The 16,641-nt window shown below is 53.1% G+C and overlaps 5 protein-coding genes across 5 annotated transcripts; 1 reads left to right on the top strand and 4 right to left on the bottom strand.

The window, feature by feature from the left end:
* Positions 1-383: 383 nt before the first annotated feature.
* On the top strand, positions 384-915 carry J7T55_011594 (nadh-ubiquinone oxidoreductase kda subunit; the record flags this gene model as incomplete). The annotated part of the gene is made up of 3 exons (XM_053136189.1): positions 384-469; positions 610-749; positions 857-915. 3 exons carry the CDS (start codon positions 384-386, stop codon positions 913-915), a joined length of 285 nt encoding a protein of 94 aa, XP_052999400.1.
* Positions 916-1,592: 677 nt separating this feature from the next.
* Positions 1,593-7,053, bottom strand: J7T55_011593 (uncharacterized protein; the record flags this gene model as incomplete). Its single annotated transcript, XM_053136177.1, has 3 exons — positions 1,593-4,728; positions 4,801-6,202; positions 6,255-7,053. 3 exons carry the CDS (start codon positions 7,051-7,053, stop codon positions 1,593-1,595), a joined length of 5,337 nt encoding a protein of 1,778 aa, XP_052999399.1.
* A 1,112-nt stretch (positions 7,054-8,165) lies between these two features.
* On the bottom strand, positions 8,166-8,741 carry J7T55_011592 (uncharacterized protein; the record flags this gene model as incomplete). The annotated part of the gene is made up of 3 exons (XM_053136167.1): positions 8,166-8,252; positions 8,313-8,639; positions 8,730-8,741. 3 exons carry the CDS (start codon positions 8,739-8,741, stop codon positions 8,166-8,168), a joined length of 426 nt encoding a protein of 141 aa, XP_052999398.1.
* Positions 8,742-9,277: 536 nt separating this feature from the next.
* J7T55_011591 (allantoate permease) lies at positions 9,278-10,957 on the bottom strand (the record flags this gene model as incomplete). The annotated part of the gene is made up of 3 exons (XM_053136156.1): positions 9,278-10,218; positions 10,282-10,621; positions 10,682-10,957. The coding sequence occupies 3 exons, from the start codon at positions 10,955-10,957 to the stop codon at positions 9,278-9,280; spliced, it is 1,557 nt and encodes a 518-aa protein (XP_052999397.1).
* A 2,385-nt stretch (positions 10,958-13,342) lies between these two features.
* Positions 13,343-14,779, bottom strand: J7T55_011590 (major facilitator superfamily transporter; the record flags this gene model as incomplete). Its single annotated transcript, XM_053136146.1, has 2 exons — positions 13,343-14,641; positions 14,705-14,779. The coding sequence occupies 2 exons, from the start codon at positions 14,777-14,779 to the stop codon at positions 13,343-13,345; spliced, it is 1,374 nt and encodes a 457-aa protein (XP_052999396.1).
* Positions 14,780-16,641: the final 1,862 nt, after the last annotated feature.

The following is a 16,641-nucleotide window of genomic DNA, read 5'->3' as shown; positions in this document are numbered from 1 at the left end:
AGCAGGTCGGAAAAAGTTGGGGGAGGGAGCTGCCACTTCGCTGACCGTGCCGGAGATAAGAAAATGTGACGCCCCGTCCCACCTCAGCTGCCGCTGCAGTTGCGCCAGAGCACGTATTCTGTCTACCTGGCACTCCCTGCTGTGGCACCTGGGTAGGTACTTAGGTACATTGCATGCACAGGGCACAGCCCCCCCCCATCGGTGCAGCCTTGTGCAAGGTTTATGCAGCTCCCGAAAGTCCACTTCCAACGTCCATCGTCACTCGCCTACATCTCTCAAAAGTTCGCCCACCCTCTCTCCCACGCCCGCCATATATCCACCAATTGACCGCCGCACCAGCCAGTTCCAGTTCTGGGAGAACACACTGAGGGCCGAACCCCAAGATGGCAACCAGATACGCATTCACACGGTCCCTCAAGGAGGTCCGCTTCCTCTTCTGCCAGACCTCGGAGCAGAGCGCAGCCACCAGGTAAGTAAGCCGATTCGGGCGCATCGTGGTTGGTCAATTGGGACCAATGCTCCTCGTCCTCGACAAACAACGCCCTCTCAGAGGCTACATAAGATGCATGACCTGCCGAGGGAAATGAGGCTAACAAGACGAAACCCCAGGGCGTTCCTTACGAAATCCTACCCGACCATGAAGAAGCACAACCCATCCATCCCCATCATGCTGCGTGAGGCTCAGGGCACCTCGCCCAAGGTGTACGCCAGATACGAGTTTGGACAAGAGAAGAGCCAGTCATTAGAAGGTACGAACCCCCGAGCAGCATACCATTTCCGGCCACAGGGCCCCAAACCGGACATCGAGGCAAGGCGCGTCGGCGCTCAGAATACATGGCTGACGACAGAGCTGCAGGTCTGTCCGACAAGCAAATCGAGGACGCCGTCACGACACTGGTCAGGAACGAGTCATAGCGTGCGGGCGGCTAGGTGGACGAGTATATCATGAGCTTGGACCCGGGTCGAGGCTGACGAGGGCCGAGATGTGCTGTGGCAGCAGCCGTGGGTAGACGAACGTCGACGTGTACAACACGATCTAAAAGAGCTGTGAATATAAGAGATCACGAACGACCACATGGCGATTTGGCAGTCACTCCCTCTGGGGCGCGGACAAGGGCGTGGCAGCCATGAAGTGAAACTTCCCAGTGGAATGTCGTGGCGTGTTGAGAGTCTCCTGATGGGGCAGTCCCCCGGTGAAAGATACTGACCATTCTTCGACTGTGGACAAGTGTGAGACGCAGGACTTTCCGATGATCGAGCTTCATTTGTCCCTGTTCATCTCTAATGGTGATATCCTACAAAGCTATCCTGACAAGTCGATAGCCTGACGATTTCAGGCCATTAGGCCAACCATTTTTTCTTCCTCTCATTTTGCTCATTCCTCAAACCCTTGACTTCGTTGACCTGCGTATCCGCCGAGCGACCCATCTCATTAACATCTGTGTCAATGTCTGCGTTCTCATGACTGATTCATCCTCTCCACAAGTCATAAGATGCCCCCAGTGACTCACTTGAGCCAGTGGCAGCTTTTTGTGTTCCTCTTCCCATCTACAGCAATCTCTGATTTCCTCTTTCTCTTCCTCACGAATACCTCAGCCGCCCTTCCGCTCTTCGCCAACAGCAGGTTGTCCACCACGGTTTCCCTGTCCACCTGTTCGCCCACCATGTCCAGTGCCACTGCCGCCAGCCCTGCTAGAGGCAGACCGAGCGTTGTTGCCGTTGCCTGTGTTCTTCCCACCGGCCTTCTTGCCTGACCCCACAGTTGTCCATTGATCTTCGCTGGCCTTGATCTTCTCACCCACGGCCGGCTTGTCAGCCGCCGGTGCGGAGACCTCCCCGCGCTGTCCCAGCTTGATCTTGTTGGGAGACGTGATCGAGGGCTTTGTGGTGGCTACCGCCTTGGATACAGCAGCGGTGGCAGTCTTGGAAGCCGTGGCTGATGCTGTCGCGGACGTCTTCACGGCCGACGCGGCACGCCTCTGGGGCACCGCAGCCGCCGCCGCAAGAGTAGGAAACTCTTCCTCGTCCACAAGCTTCGGCACACCACTCGCCGTCGACGCGACCTGTGCTGTGCTCTTCGTTCTGCTTGGGGCCAATGCCGTTTCGAATGACTTGGCGCGTTCTTTCAGGTTGCTGTCACCACGGTCGGGGCCAGGACCGACTCGCTTCTTCTTTGTGGGAGGGCCCGGTTGAGTGACTGTAGCGGGGTCGATGACCTGCTCTGCTGGCGTGATGAAGCGCTGCTCGACAGCTCCCTTCTGGCCCGGGAGAGATGGCTTCTTCGTGTGGAACGGGACGGCGTTGACGGAAGGAACTGAGGCTGCACTCGCAGCCGGAGACGAAGGGATAGACGACGGCGCAAAGGCCTTGGCGGCGGCGTTGAGCTTGCTGCTGCCGGCGCGCTGTTCCTTCTTCTTCTTCTCGGGCGAAGGGGTAGGGGACGTCTGGTGCGAGGTTGGCTCGCTGCTCGGCTTCTGCGCAGACTTGACCGCCTTGTCCTTCATCCAATCGTCTGGCTCTGGTCCATCCTGCACACTCGCGAATGGATCATCGCTCTTGGGCCGTCCCCCCTTTACAGCAACGGTAGCCCAGCCAGATGACTTCGCGTTGGGCGGCAGTAAGGGTAGTGCAATCCGTGCGTCGTTGGTGGTGAAATTCCTGTTGTTTGGGTACCTGTGGTAACCACTCGGCTCACTCATCATCAGTGGAGCCGCCATAGCCGAGTCCTTCTTCACCTTGTCGATGGTGAACTTTTGGTTGGGGAACAGGTTTGCCTCGGGTGACGCGTCGTCGCGATTCCTGTCAGCAGGTGGCTCAAAGACGGTCTGCAGGGGCTCCGGCGCCTGCTTCTGAGGCGGCTCGTTTTCTTCACTGCGGTTGCCCTTCTGTTGAGGCTTCTGCGGCGGACGATTCTTCTCTGGGCGGGCAGAGCCGCCTGCTTCGTCTGGAGAACGAGATTTCTTCGATTCGTCTTGTTTCGCTCCGACGAGCTTGCCCTGAGTATCATCCACCGACTTGGCTGGCTCGGGTTCCGACTGCCTCTGTGTCTCGGGCGCAGGCCCAGATTGTAGAGTCTTGGGCTTCTTTGCTGGAGATTCCTGCCTAGAGGCTACCCGGCCCTGATCCTGAGACCCCTCGGTCTTCGCCTGCCCAATTGGAGTCGCCGAGGTTTCGGCATTGAATGGTTGCTTGCGCTTCCTCTGCGACTTGGTGTTTTTCTTCTTCATTGGCTTCTTGGGTTCATCAACAGGGGATGGGTCCATATGACTCTGGGTTGCAGATTGGGAACGCGAGGGCGATTGAGTTGTGTCACCGGCCGACTCTGGGCGAGTAGTTGAAGCTCGTGACACGGGACGGTTGTTTGAAGCCCGGGACGGACCACGGGAATGAGCTTCCGTGGGAGTTGCAGAAGAAAGTGCGGAATCGGGGGTGTCATTACTGGCCTTCGACTTATTCTTCTTGCTCCTTCCACCCTTGTTGGTGTTGGTGGTAAAGTTCTTCTTCTTAGGCTGTTGAGAAGGGGCTTCTTCGGTCTTGGGGGCCTCAGGTGCCATGGCAACACTCGTTCCTTCTGTCATTGATGCAACGACTTGGTTTTCGAGAGCTTCCAGCTCAAGAGCCCCACTCAGCTCAGTGAATCGATTACGCAAGTTGGAGCATCCGCGTTCTGAGATGGGCATCCATTCGTCTGGGAGAGGGCTGCGAGAAGGCTTGTGACGAATCACTGTGTTGACATCAAAACCTTCAGTCGCCTCAGTCAGCTCAGAGGTTACCTTGCTGTAGTAAGAGAGCCCCTTCTTGCCTTGCTTCTCCGTGGGCTGCAGTTGCTCAGGATCAGCGGTAGGCTGGAACACCTCTACCGGCACAGCGAGCTCAGCGGTTGCCTTTCTGTACCCCGTTGAGAACGGAATATCATCTTTGGCAACAGCTTCTGTCATTGAATTCTGAGCTGTGTCAAGTCCAGCCTGGGCTTCATTTTGATCCACACTCGCATTCGGCTTTGGCGAGCCCCTCTGAACCTGCTCCTTGATGCGGTCATTTCCAGACTTTGGAGAGACACTGCGTGAGCGCGAAGATCCAGCCTCATCCGGCAGGCATACCTTGATGCTCCTAGCACCCTGAGATGAGACGTTGCTGGAAATCTCAGCGGGGCCGGCCTCATCACCTGAAATGTCCTCAATGACCTCTTCCGCCGGCGGCTTGGATCGCCAGTCCTCCTTCAACGCCACGACCTCGACAGGCCTCTTGGGATAGGTCTTCGGCTGGTAGATCATCTCATCCTTAGTCATCGTCTCTGTCTTGCTGGGCTTCCGGTTCTCATCCGCACTGGCCGGATCCCACAGCTTGCGTTGTGTGGGCTGCCGGGAAACAGGCACCATGTTGAGATGAGGTGGGCCACCTGTCTCTCCATGCCAGATCTGAGGAGGCTGCATAGCGGGGCCGCGAGTGGCAAAAGTCGGAGTGTTGAAGAGGACATTGCTCGGCTGCTGATTCCGATACGGGTTCGAGTCTCGACTCAGAGTTGAGCTTGAGCGGCGACGGTTGCTCTTCCCCTCCAATTCACCGCGAGGAAGGCCATCAGGGTTGTCATAAGGATTCGTATAGTGTTTCGAAAACAACGCATACCAAATCCTGGGCACGGTGCCCAAGCCTGGTATATCTTTTCCCTGGTTGGGCTTGGCGCAGAGGTCTCGCATGGCGCGAATGGCATCTTGATCTGACTTGAATCTATGCGAAAAGCGTCGATTAGCACTCGTGCCTTGATCAGCCGGAGGGACAGCAAAGCGACTAAAGACTCACTGCACAAGACTGCCACCACCTTCGGCTATCACGATCACTTGTGAAGCTCCCCATCCAGCAAAATGATTCATAAGAGCGGTCTGGACCCGTTCTTGGGGAAATTTGTCGTGCTTCACGTAGAGGCTTCTGCAGGATCTCATGCATCGAAAACACGGGCAGTCGATGAAAATGCGATTGTAGGTCTTGGGCTTATCTAGTCGAAAGTTCCTGCATTCGATGTTGGGGCTAGAAGCCGGTTGCTTCGAATTGATGGCTGAACAGCTGTCCAATTTCGACGACTGTCGACCTGTGGACGTGTTGCTGTACTTGCGTGACTTCAAAGCGTAGACGGGTCCATGGATAGGATCATCACGGACCTTGCTGCGCGAGCCAGCCGAGTTCATACTGTCGCGACGTTCATCGTGACGCTTCTTCTTGTTTCCAGTTTCACCAACAGGCCGATGCTGGGATTGAGGAATGTACCCGTTTGGCTGATACATTGGAGCACCGGCGTTCTGTTGGTCACTGCAATGAGTTGGCATACTCGTGGGAGGCGCAAGAGGATGATTCAATTGAGGCTGCTCCGTGTGAGGTAGGCGCGTTGGCATCTGGTTCTGGAATTCCATACCGGACAGGCCCAGCATTGGCTTCAGACCAAGATCTGGTTGAAGATCTTGTCCCGAGGATGTGAAGGAATTCGGGTGCGCCGGCATGCCGTGGCTGGAAGTTGGCTGGATGAAGCCTGGAGGCGGTGGCTGCATACCATTATGCGGCGGGCCGAAAGGCTGCATCATGTGCTGCTGGTGCGAGGGTCCCATCGGAGCTCCTTGTTTAACAACGGACTGCCCACCAGGGAAAGCGCCGGTGTTCGCTGAAGTCTGCTGGCGGTTCGGACCATTACCCTGTGGGAAATCCCGCGATCCTCCAAAAGGTGGTTGGTTACCATTCATGTTACGAGGGACAGTCCCAGCTTTCTCTGGGAATGTGTGTTGAAGCCGACGACCCTGCTGCGCAGTGCCTTCCATCTCGGTGGCAGACACTGCACGAGGTTGGGTGTTGTGCATGTAAGCGCTGAGAATGTAATCTTGCTTCTCTCCAGGCGTCGATTGGGAAGACAAATGCCGTGCCGTGGCCTCAACACGATCGGCTAAATCTTGGTTCGTAAAGAACTCATCTTCGGACGTGCTCTTGAGGTCCTTTTGCTCAGGGACATCTTCAGCTTCCTTGGCGGGCTGCTGCTCGATTGTGATGCGAGGAACTGCAGTCGCAGGCGCCGACACTGTTTGATGGGGGATCCGAGTTGAAACACTCGTGTCAATTGAAAGACCTTCCGACTTCGTGGCAGTCTTGACGGCAGCGGCCTCTTCAGGGATCGTAGCTAGAGCCTGGGCCGGAGACGATGGAGTAGGCGCAACACCGGGGCCTTTACACGTCAGTCTAATGAGCTTGAACTGAGAAGGAGGCAAGGCGCTTACTAGATGAGGCCTTGGTAGTAGTATCAGCCGATTCATTCACAGGCTTTCGAGCTGAAGTGGGCTTGTCCTCTGCAGCGTGGATGTTGAAGCGCGCAACGCTGGGTTTCTTCCCCGTGAGACGTTCGAAGTGATAGAGGAAGCACTCGCGCAGGATGTTCTGACCAACGAGGTCAAGAAACTTGAGATCGTTCTCCCAGTCAAACTGGCTGGTGACCGCCGTGAGGATGTCGCTCTTCTGGTCCCACTTAACGAGAGACTCGCGGTTGGAATCAGCTGCAGGGAAGCTTTCGAGCCAGTCCAAGACCCAGTTGTTGCATTCGCTTGCAACGTGCTTCTCGACCTCACGCCAGTTGTGGCGCGCGTCATTCGCGAGGAGGTTGACGAGGTTCCACATGTTGACCGCACCAGATGCCCACAGGGTGGCGCTGTCGAAATATTCATAGAGGTCTTCGAATCGTTGCGGCGCGACCAGCGTCCTCATTTCTTCCCAGTACTTCTCTCGAAAGCGAGCTGCTTCAGACTCGAGTTTCTCGTCATCCCAAAGGACCAGAGTCCGTCTGGGTAGTTGCAAACCTTTCTTGATATGCTGTGGCACGCGAGCGCCGTTGTCCGTAGACCAACGACACTCTGCGTTTTCGGGTGGGTTAAAGTAAAAGCCAAGGACAGGGTCGATAACCATCATGCCATTCCGATCTCGTACATAATGCCAATTGGTTCGTGAAGGGCGAGCGTCCGCAGTAGTCGCAGACAACTGGGACGCAATCCAATCCTGGGAGTTGGATGCAATGAGGGCAGCCATCTTGAAAGATGATGAAGGACGGGGTGAAGTGGTCGCAAAACCAGCGCGATTGCTCTAGAGGGGGAAGATGGAATGTAGCAAACACGACAGTGTTGCGATACAGAAAGAAAAGGGGTTGGTTGGGCCGTGGGAAGAGGATGTTTTGCAAAACAAGCTGGGGTGGGTTTCAGTAAGTTTTGTGCATGCGCGAGGTTGAAAAGAAGGGGGACTTGAAAGTTGAAGGTCGCCCGCGAGGCACCTGGGGAATCCAGCCAGCACTGCCCTAGGGAAAAAAATGTTGTCTTCGAAGGGAGCTTGGATGTAAGCTCCACCTGTGCTCTGTATGAGCATCAACAGGAACAAATTTTCCACATGAGTGCCTTACAGCAGTGGCCTCGCTTGTGGCTGTAGGGTTTTGGTGGGTTTTGGTGGTAGGTTTTGGAAGACGTCTCGTATGCAGTGGGCACATGTCAACGGTAATCCGGTCTCAAACAGTAGAAGACGCATCAAACCTTTTTTCCATGCCAGGCCTGACGGTATCCGAGTCCAGCCTCCATTCGATTATCTGGTAGCTGTAACCTTTCCCACCAGATCGACAAAAGGATTTTGTTCATGCAATGAACGAGGGCACCTCCTGAACTTGAGACAGAGCCAGGCTCCTGAAAGAATACCTTTGTCCCAGATTCAATGATCCTCTTCACTCGGTCTTACCCAGGGAGAGTCATATCGAGAAGCCTGACACAGAACACAGAGCCATATCTTGCACCGGCGGGAACACGATCTTCACAGTACTGAAATTGCATCTTGCAAGTGGAATTCCAGAGGTCTACTGCCTCGCAATTTCAGTCAACAGACTCTATTAGATACAGCTTCAGGGCTTTCAAGCAGGGCACTCGCCTAGCACGGCTCCTTCAACTCGACTTCCTTCTGAGGGGCTCGGGGAACTTTCCCCGTGCGGAGTCGTCCATAAGATCGATGCTTAGTATATCAAATTTGCGTATTTACTCTTCTCACCTTCGCCGTCAAACCCAGTGTGCAAGTATCACAGATCAATGCTAGAAAGGGGGAATCTCATTTTGTACAGAAGTTGCTGACGAAGCTGCCCAAGAGCGCTGAGTGCTTCTAGACCATACTTATTTCTTCGGGATCTGATCAAGAACCTTCAGTATTTTGGACTCGTCTGCCCCGGCAATCGCCTTGCCGTTGTTCCAATCCACCGTCTGTCTCGGCGTCAGTAATGCTCACAGGAGTAAGAAACAGGCATATGGGATTGAGCGTACCACAGGCCGCTGGAAGGCCTCCGCACTCTGCTTGAAGATTTTCAAGGCTTCGCTCTCACTCGAAGCACCCTTTATGACGGAGGAAATGGCAGGCTTGCCAACATATTGCAGAATGGTCTGGAGCTGGTCTGGTGTTGGTGGGTCTTCCGTGATGTTCAGCTCGAACTCGGCACGATCGGGGGCAGTCTGCGCCGAGTGGTCGCTGGCCTGGTCCTCGGTCGCATGCTCGGTCGCATTGGCTGATGCCTGCTTGAGAAGATTGGCAACTCGAACGGAGGCGGGCGAGCTGGCCTTGTGGAAGAGGGTGACAATGTCTTTGGTCTTGTGCTGTTGGCGGACCGGACGAATCAGCAACGGAACATTTCTGAAGATAAGACGAAAGTCTCCTCATCTTCTGTTTTCATTACATTTACTTACAAAGCGAAACATTTTGAAAGATTGGAGATTTTTGTCGGTGTTGTGAAGGAAGAGTGACAGCCAAAAAAAGCCCAGGAACGTGAACAGGTGAGGTCAAGGTGTGTGGTCAAGGTATGATGTCGTCGCTTCCAAGTTGGGGTAGTTCGGGAGCTATGGCCACCCAACGATCAGTGTGGACTGCAGATGTGGAGACCGCGTTTTAATTGACGCCATGCCACCAATTTATAACTGTATCTGCTCTTCATCTGCTCTGTCTCACGTCCACACATGATTTTTGAAGAACAGCCGCAGAGAGCCAGGTGGCTTTCCATCAAAACTAAATTGCTGTAGACTTGAACTAGGGTGAACACGTCCAGTACATGTGCTGATCACGTCTAGGTCTTTCAGCCGCCTATGATGTTTCCACTACCTTTTTCTGTCTACCAGTAATCTCTTCAAAGTTGCCGACTAAGAGCGGCGCAAATCTAGGTTCTGGCCCTTTACCTCTGGATGGTCTCCTTGCTTCCTCCTTTGATTCCTCGTTTCAGACTGCCCTTGGATATCCTTACTTACAAGTGATACCGGAATGCCAAGTTCTCCTTGTCAGTCAATCCGGCGTAAGCCTGTTTATCCGACACGTCATCAACATGATCGACCTTCTGTTCCCTTGACCTGTTCTTCAGCGCGTAATAGCCCCCGGCCAAAGGGGAAATTGCAACCAGCAGAGCCCAAGCGATAACCAAAGTGAGCTTGGCGCTCCTAAATCCGGGGGCCTCGTTGGCTCTGAATGTCTCTGGCCCAATGATATTCCCAATGGCAAAGGCGGCATTCGCAGCGGCCGATGCGTATGCACGCTTGGTGTGTCCGGCGACGTTGCACGATAGCCACTGGAAAACTATGATGGTTGCCCCTGGAAGTACATTAATCAAGTACACGCCAAGAAGCAGACCACCTTTGTTTGAGTGAGGGAGAAAGCAAAGGAGGCCTGCGCCAATGGTGCCAATTACCGCGTCGATGGTGACGACGAGCCAACGACGCCCATAATAACGCACAAAAGTGGCATTGCTCAGCGTTGCGATCATGTTGACCGCACCACATGGCATGTTGAGAAGTGCAGCATCCTTGGACGAGTAGTCAAAAGACTTCAAAATCGTTGCCGAGTATGCCGTAACGACCCCAGAGCCGCAGAGTTGCAGCACCACGTTGATGAGCAGGAGCCAGCAGCCGATGTCGAGCAAACCCTCCAGAAGCTGTCCAGGGTGGAAATGTTTATTTTCGATACCGGTCTGGTTGACCTTGATGTGCTCTAGCAGCGCAACCTTGTCATCATTATTCAAGAACCTGGCGGTCATTGGCGTGTCTGGGACCATAAAAATGACAACGACACCAAAGGCGATCGTTACAAGACCCAGCACGAGGAACATCGTCTTCCAGCTACTAAGGGCTGCGTCAGGCGACACATGCTGAAAGCCGAATGAAATCAGGCCGCCGAATATCTGGCCAAATCCCACTGTGACACATCAGCCTTTAGTACAACATAAGTTGCGTGCGAGATTAGACTGCATCCACTTACTTCCAATGTACCAGAACGAGAAGCGTGTTGCCTGCTCCTCATACGTGAAATACTGGCTGGCGATGAGTATCAACGCCGGGAGGATCCCGGACTCGAATGCACCGCTCAACACGCGCAAAGCAACCAGACCAGCGTAGTTCTCAAGGGCGGCATGGCAGGCGTTGCAGATGCCCCAACCGATGAGACAGCAGCCCAGGAACTTCGCGACGGGCAGTCTGTTCAACAGCCACACGTTAGGCAACGAGAATACGAGAGAGGCTATCCAGAAATCGGCGTAAGCGTGCGAGAAATCATTGCCCACAAGGTTGATTTGCTTGGGCATTCCCATGATGTTCGCATACTAAACAAGCATGTCAGCAAGTTACCCGCTCTGCTCTCTATTTCGAGTAAAATGGCATACATTCAAGAGAACCTTGTCGAGGAAATTCAGTGTGTAACAGCAACACAGGAAGGGGATGACACGAGTGTCAATTCGTCTCCTCAAACCACGAGTGAAGGAGGCTTGTCTAGATAGAGAAACCGCTGCCTCATTCTTGTGTTGCTTGAGGAAATTAAGCGCTTGATCGAATCGACTATCATTGTCTGAATGATCCGATAGCACTGCGTCCTTCTCTTTTGAAGGTCCCTCAGATTCATGAATGCTGATGTTCATGTGTTCCACCGCATTGTGCGCCATCGTGGCTGCAGGGTATTGTGGCAAGTATTTCAGATGGTGATGAGTGGGACATGCAAGATAGACAAGAAGCGGAGAGCGACTATATACAGAAGAGCGGCCAGAATTCCGGGAAGCGATTGGAATCATTCGGCGGGTTCAATGTCACCATCTTCTATGGGTCACATTGTGAGGGCTGTCTCGTTTGATTATGCAACTTGCCGGTCTCCGAAGGCCTATGAGAGTAGAGTTTGGGATACGAACATGCGCCTAATGAATCGAACCCAGATATAGATAAGCAAATATTGGCTGCATCAACAAGCTCGCAGTGCTGAGAATTTGCCAAGGTCCCCTTTTTGTAAGCACTAATCAGCCCATGTAACGTCTTCAACGAGGAGGCGGGGGTGTGCCATGACTGGAACGTGCAACGAGACTTGCAGTCTCTCGCAACTTGCAACTGTGTGACCATAGGGTGAGTCAGCAGATTTCCCAGACCTTTACAATAGACGAAGTTCCAGTATCATGCCATAGCTTCTGTGCTTGATCTTCGGCTCTCGCCCTTTATCACCGGACTCACGAGCTTGATGATGGTTGAGTAGGTTGAGTTGTGGTCACTCATGCACTGTGGGCTCTGGGATGATCTGTGTGTACCGCACACCAGGATTACGGTCGCAGATCAACGCATGAAGGTGATTGGGTTCTAGAATCATTTTGTTGATTCAAATAAATAAGCTCCATCTTGGACTCTCTTATTAAAGGATGGCGCATGCTGTTCTTGTGTAATTGCTTTTGAGTCTATTCAAGATGGCCGTTCCAGGAACGGTTCTGAATTGCGAGATACTATAGTCTGTTCTTGAGTCTTCTATGAGGCAAGCCCATCTTGAACGGTTCTTGAGCTCCCCGGAATATAGGCTTCAGGACTCTATGGTAGTCTCACACATGTTTGACAACACATGCATGACTTTAGACACATTTCAGAAGGAATGAGTATATGTTTAATGTCAGAGAACGGAGAAGCATGTTTCATAGGTAACCTCGGAAACAATCTTGAGATTTCATGTTACGAATTGCTTGATTCTAAATAAAGATTTCACTATACGCCGGTGCTAATCTAGCGACCACTAGGCATCGTCTCGAATGGTGGTGCTTGAGCTAAGAAGAATCCAGGTCATATTGTAGAAATTCGTTTCGGACGAATCTGAAAGGAGACTCTAAATTGCAAGAAACTGAAACAATGATGCACTACACAGGAAAGTTACAAATAAATGTCGGCGATGTAGGGTACATTGTGTAAATGAACCTTCGTTTCGCGCTCGAAGAGTCACAGCTTGGGTAAAATCGAGGTAGGACATGCCGCTCACTCCTTGCTTAGTATGAACCTTGAAGTAGGATTTTTTTAACGGTAGCCAAATGAATGTGAAATTCGAGCAGACGATTCGACTCAATAAAGAAACTTACGTACGTGTCAATCTACGGTTGTTGGTCTTTTGTTTGTTGGGCATGGTGGATCTCTCGGGTAGATACAGAAAATATGTGGCACAATCTGGCAAGTACTCAGACCACCTAGGCGGCTGAGATGATATGTAGGGAAGCTTCATCACATGGGGTCTCTGAATCTTGGTTGTTGTCAGTGAATGAATGTGTTTTAAGGTAGCGCCTTCTCAGATATGCACCCACACCGTAAGTATCTGCAAGCACATGAAAGCTGGCACGCATGGCGGGCACCGAATTTTACGCCCTGTTGACGAGTACTTTAGTCTCTCCAAACCAACCGTGCCTCTAAGGAAAACCTTCTGAGACAGCTAGATAAAGCCGCTTCCAAGATGAACCAGCAACTATAGCACGTTGTCCAGTGGCCATGTAGATCAATCGTAGATCGCCACTCTCCTATACTGGGCAAGTGGAGGTTGCGGGTTCAAGTCCCGCCATGGTCTTTCCATTCATTTCTTTTGTTCTGTAGCCTTTTGTCTCTTTTTAGGCCGTTGAACGGAGGATGGGCGTTCTGGTCCCTGTCGTTGGGACGGAAGCTTGCTGGGAGGCTAGCTGAACCACAAGCAAGATATGATGTCTACTGAGAGCAATGGGGGCGCTTCTGGTGCTACCTAAGCCTTTATTTTGCCGTGGTATTCAATATGTTGTTGTGTAAGCCGACTTCGTCATTCATTATCTGGAGTCGCCTGGGCAAGATAGCCCTCCCACGACAAACGGCCCACACTCACTTGCATACATTGGTATACCCCAGCGATGACAGGAGAGAAAATTGGCAGGTTACAAAGCCTGAGATGCACGCTCTTGAATACTGGAACGATTGCGCTTGAAGAAATCATGATTGATATATTGAGTCAGTATGTACTTCCCCCCTTGCTAAGTGGTTCAACATGTACCGTACATCTCCCACATCTACGTAAATTACTCTTTCTTCCCCGACTTAACTGGCTTCGCCCGCTTCTCGCTTCCAGGAGGGCTACTCAGTCCACCAAACACTATCGCGGCCACTCCCGCGATCCCAGCAGCACCGATGGCATATGCGACCTCGCGCCCAGCCCACCAGTACACGCTCGTGAACAAGATCGGCCCGAGTCCACGACCAACCTGTCCCCAGCTCCTCATTACGCCAAGCTTTCCGCCCCGCTCGCCTTCGTTTGCTTCGAAAGAAGCCAGCGCGTTCAAGCCTGTGACGACAGTCGCCGACGTCGTGGCGAGGAAAGTGGCGGCAAGGTAGAGCATTGGCACGCTCGTAAGGCGACCGAGGAGGACGAAGGCGAGGAGGCAGGCGACAACTCCAGTCTTCACGGAGAGCAGCGGAGGCAGTCGACGGGTCACGCCGCCCTGCAGAATTGATGCAACCAGCCCGACGAAGCCGAGGAGGCGGCCGTTCTTCGCTGAGGAATATCCAAAGAGGTCGTAGGTCATGAAGGGCAGTGAGAACTCCATGCCGGAGAAGAATAGCAGAAAGGCGAAGTGGGTCGCGTTCAGCACGAAGTGAGAGTTTGTGCGCTGGATGGGCTTCTGCTCGTCGGGCTTTCCGTTCGACTTCTCCTCCTTGGTGGCATGGCCATTTGTGTCTTCGGACATCGACGGTAGTGTCTCGGGGAGCGAAGTGTATAGGTAGACGGTCTCGGTGACAATCAAGAACAAGCTGAACCCTGCGGCGGTCGCGAAGGGGTTGGCTGCCACGGTCGCAATGCTGCTGAGCCATGCGCCGAGGGCGGGACCGAATGTAAAGGCAATCGAGAAGCACGCGCCGATGAGGGCCATTGTGCTCCCTCTCGAGCTGCTGTCGCTGATATCCGTCGCAATGGCTGTTGCCAGCTGGACGTTGCCCTCTGACAGCCCGCCGACCACCCTGCTTAGTAGGAAGGTGCGGAAGTCTACGGCCATGACCCATAACAGCACCGAGAGTATGTTGCCCATCATGCTAGCCAGGAGTGCAGTGCGGCGACCATATCTGTCGGACAGTGTTCCAATGATTGGCGATGCGACAGCCTGGAGCAGGGAGAAGAGCGAGCCGAGGGCGCCGCCGAGAAGGACGATATCATAGCGAGAGTCGATGGGGCGCGCGAAGGCAGCCTTGTAGGCATTGAGCTGGCTGAGGATCCATGACAGGAGGGTGTCTTTAGGAGGGGCGGCAGGGTCGGTCGGGGCTTCGGAATTACGGTAGAATTCGAGGAGCTTGGGGAAGAGCGGGAGGATGAAGGTGAAGGATATCTAGCGGCTCGCGTGTCAGCGGGATGATTGCGTCTGAGACAGAGCAATAGATGTTGTGCTTACCAAATCCAGCAACAGAGAGATGAAGACGACCTTGAGCACCTTCTTGCGGGTGGCCGCATCGACTGATCCGACCATGATGGCTTCTCGGCGCGACGCAGCGGTCAGAGCGAGGGACAGGCGGGAGACAGCTACAATCCAATACAGAAGAGATGCCAAGTGTCTTGAGCCGGGAGCGAGGGACGGCAAAGGACGGGACGAGACGAGGGTTGACAGGAAAAAGAAGGAAAGTTGAGACGATCAAGAAAGAAGACAGAAGGAAAGGACAAATTTGGTACGAGCCAGCTTTCGACAGGCGTCCGTGACGAAATGTCTGGAGACCCTGACGGAGTCGGTTTCGTTTCAAGCTCCAGCACCAGTGGGGCTGAAGTACGCCTGTACGCCCGCCGTGCGCACCGGTGCGTCGTATCCGTACCGTACGACTGCCGGACGGTTGCTGTGACCCATGGCCTCCCCTGCCGTTAGCTGCAGACAGCTGTCATTTTAGGCATCTTCGGGGTCTCGGACGGACCCGTTCTGCTGCAGGTCAATTAACCCCCTGATCCTAGCGCAGATCTCGAAATCCAACCTCATCTCTTAACACACACACCACATCTGGATGCCCGGGGGGACCTATTTCTTGCCTGCCACTTGGATGATCTGCCCCGTCTCCATTATATCTCGGTTAGTTCTCACCATAAGCTTCAGGGTCTGCGTCAATTGTTGCGTAAGACGCTTCCAGAGCTGTCAAAGACCAATCGGGCGCATTGTATTTCCCTCAATCCGCATTGATCTTATATTTGGAATCGCATGAAGCCGCGTAACTTCGACTCCAGCACACCGTGTGTGAGTAGTGTACGCGCTGGAGCTAATAATACCTGCACCAGTCATCTGATGCTCAGGATTCGCCCTGATCATAGCATTCAGCGCTTATCAAGCTACACTGAGGAAAAATGTGTATTCTTAAGTGTGAGCTTCAAGAAGACTAATTCAATAAAGACTTCTTCAGCTTAGACAGAGGTTGACGCAGTTAGAGATCAGTATGCATATCTACCTGTTGAAAGGCCCTGAATTCGACTTAGCAGTCACTAACAAATCCTCGGCGGAAAGCCTGAACAAGTCATCAGCTAACTCTGTGGCTGAGAGTGAGCATGTCCCATCGTGGTTTCGTTGCTGATTAAGCTGAATTCGATTGGTTGAGGACGCGTGAGACCAAAAACATGGTCGGGAGAAGAGAACCCCAGATAATGCAGCTGAGATCTTCAGCAATATGCTTCCACCTTCCAATCTATTGAAAATCTAGCATGATCTGCGCTGGCAGCCTGGTCAACTGACGCGCTACTGTAGACTATGCAATAAGGAAATTTGATGATAGCCTCCTTGCCGTGCCTTGCCGGGCGGGAATAAGCCATCCGCGCCACAACTTCCCAAGCCACCAAGTTATCTTAAGCTCGCTAGTGAATTTAGCCAAGATTTGGCCAACTAAAGGTGATCGGCTTCAGCATGTGAAGTATCGTACAGTATTGCTCTCTCAAATCCCAGTCAGCTCCTGGCCTCCATATGTCTTGTAATTCTTCCGAGAACTCGAAGCAGATATTTCGATTGGGGGACCACTCGCCACCAATTACCACATAGCAGCCTGGCCATCTCTGTAACCTGTGGCATATGCTGAGACTGTGATGTGATAAACAGTAGAGGGAACCGAGGCGTGGCTTACAGGCACTTCGGCGCAAGAGATGGGTCACGAGGAGTATTCAACCTGGCAGAATTTGAGGGCACAGACCTGCAACCACCTGTCAAACTTGTCCATAACGGCGATGGTGGATTGTGGTTCTATACTATATAATCTATCCAGTGGGTAAATCCCAGGTATCATGCGCAAGAAACACTCAAATTTCATCGCCATCTCAAAGGCATCTCTTCTCAACTCACCCTGGACCATTGATCAGACGCTCCCAGGT

This window comes from Diaporthe amygdali, assembly GCF_026229845.1.
Source record: "Diaporthe amygdali strain CAA958 chromosome Unknown NODE_2_length_3802984_cov_64_841326, whole genome shotgun sequence".
NCBI classification, from domain to species: domain Eukaryota; kingdom Fungi; phylum Ascomycota; class Sordariomycetes; order Diaporthales; family Diaporthaceae; genus Diaporthe; species Diaporthe amygdali.
This window is presented reverse-complemented; position numbering and strand designations above follow the sequence as displayed.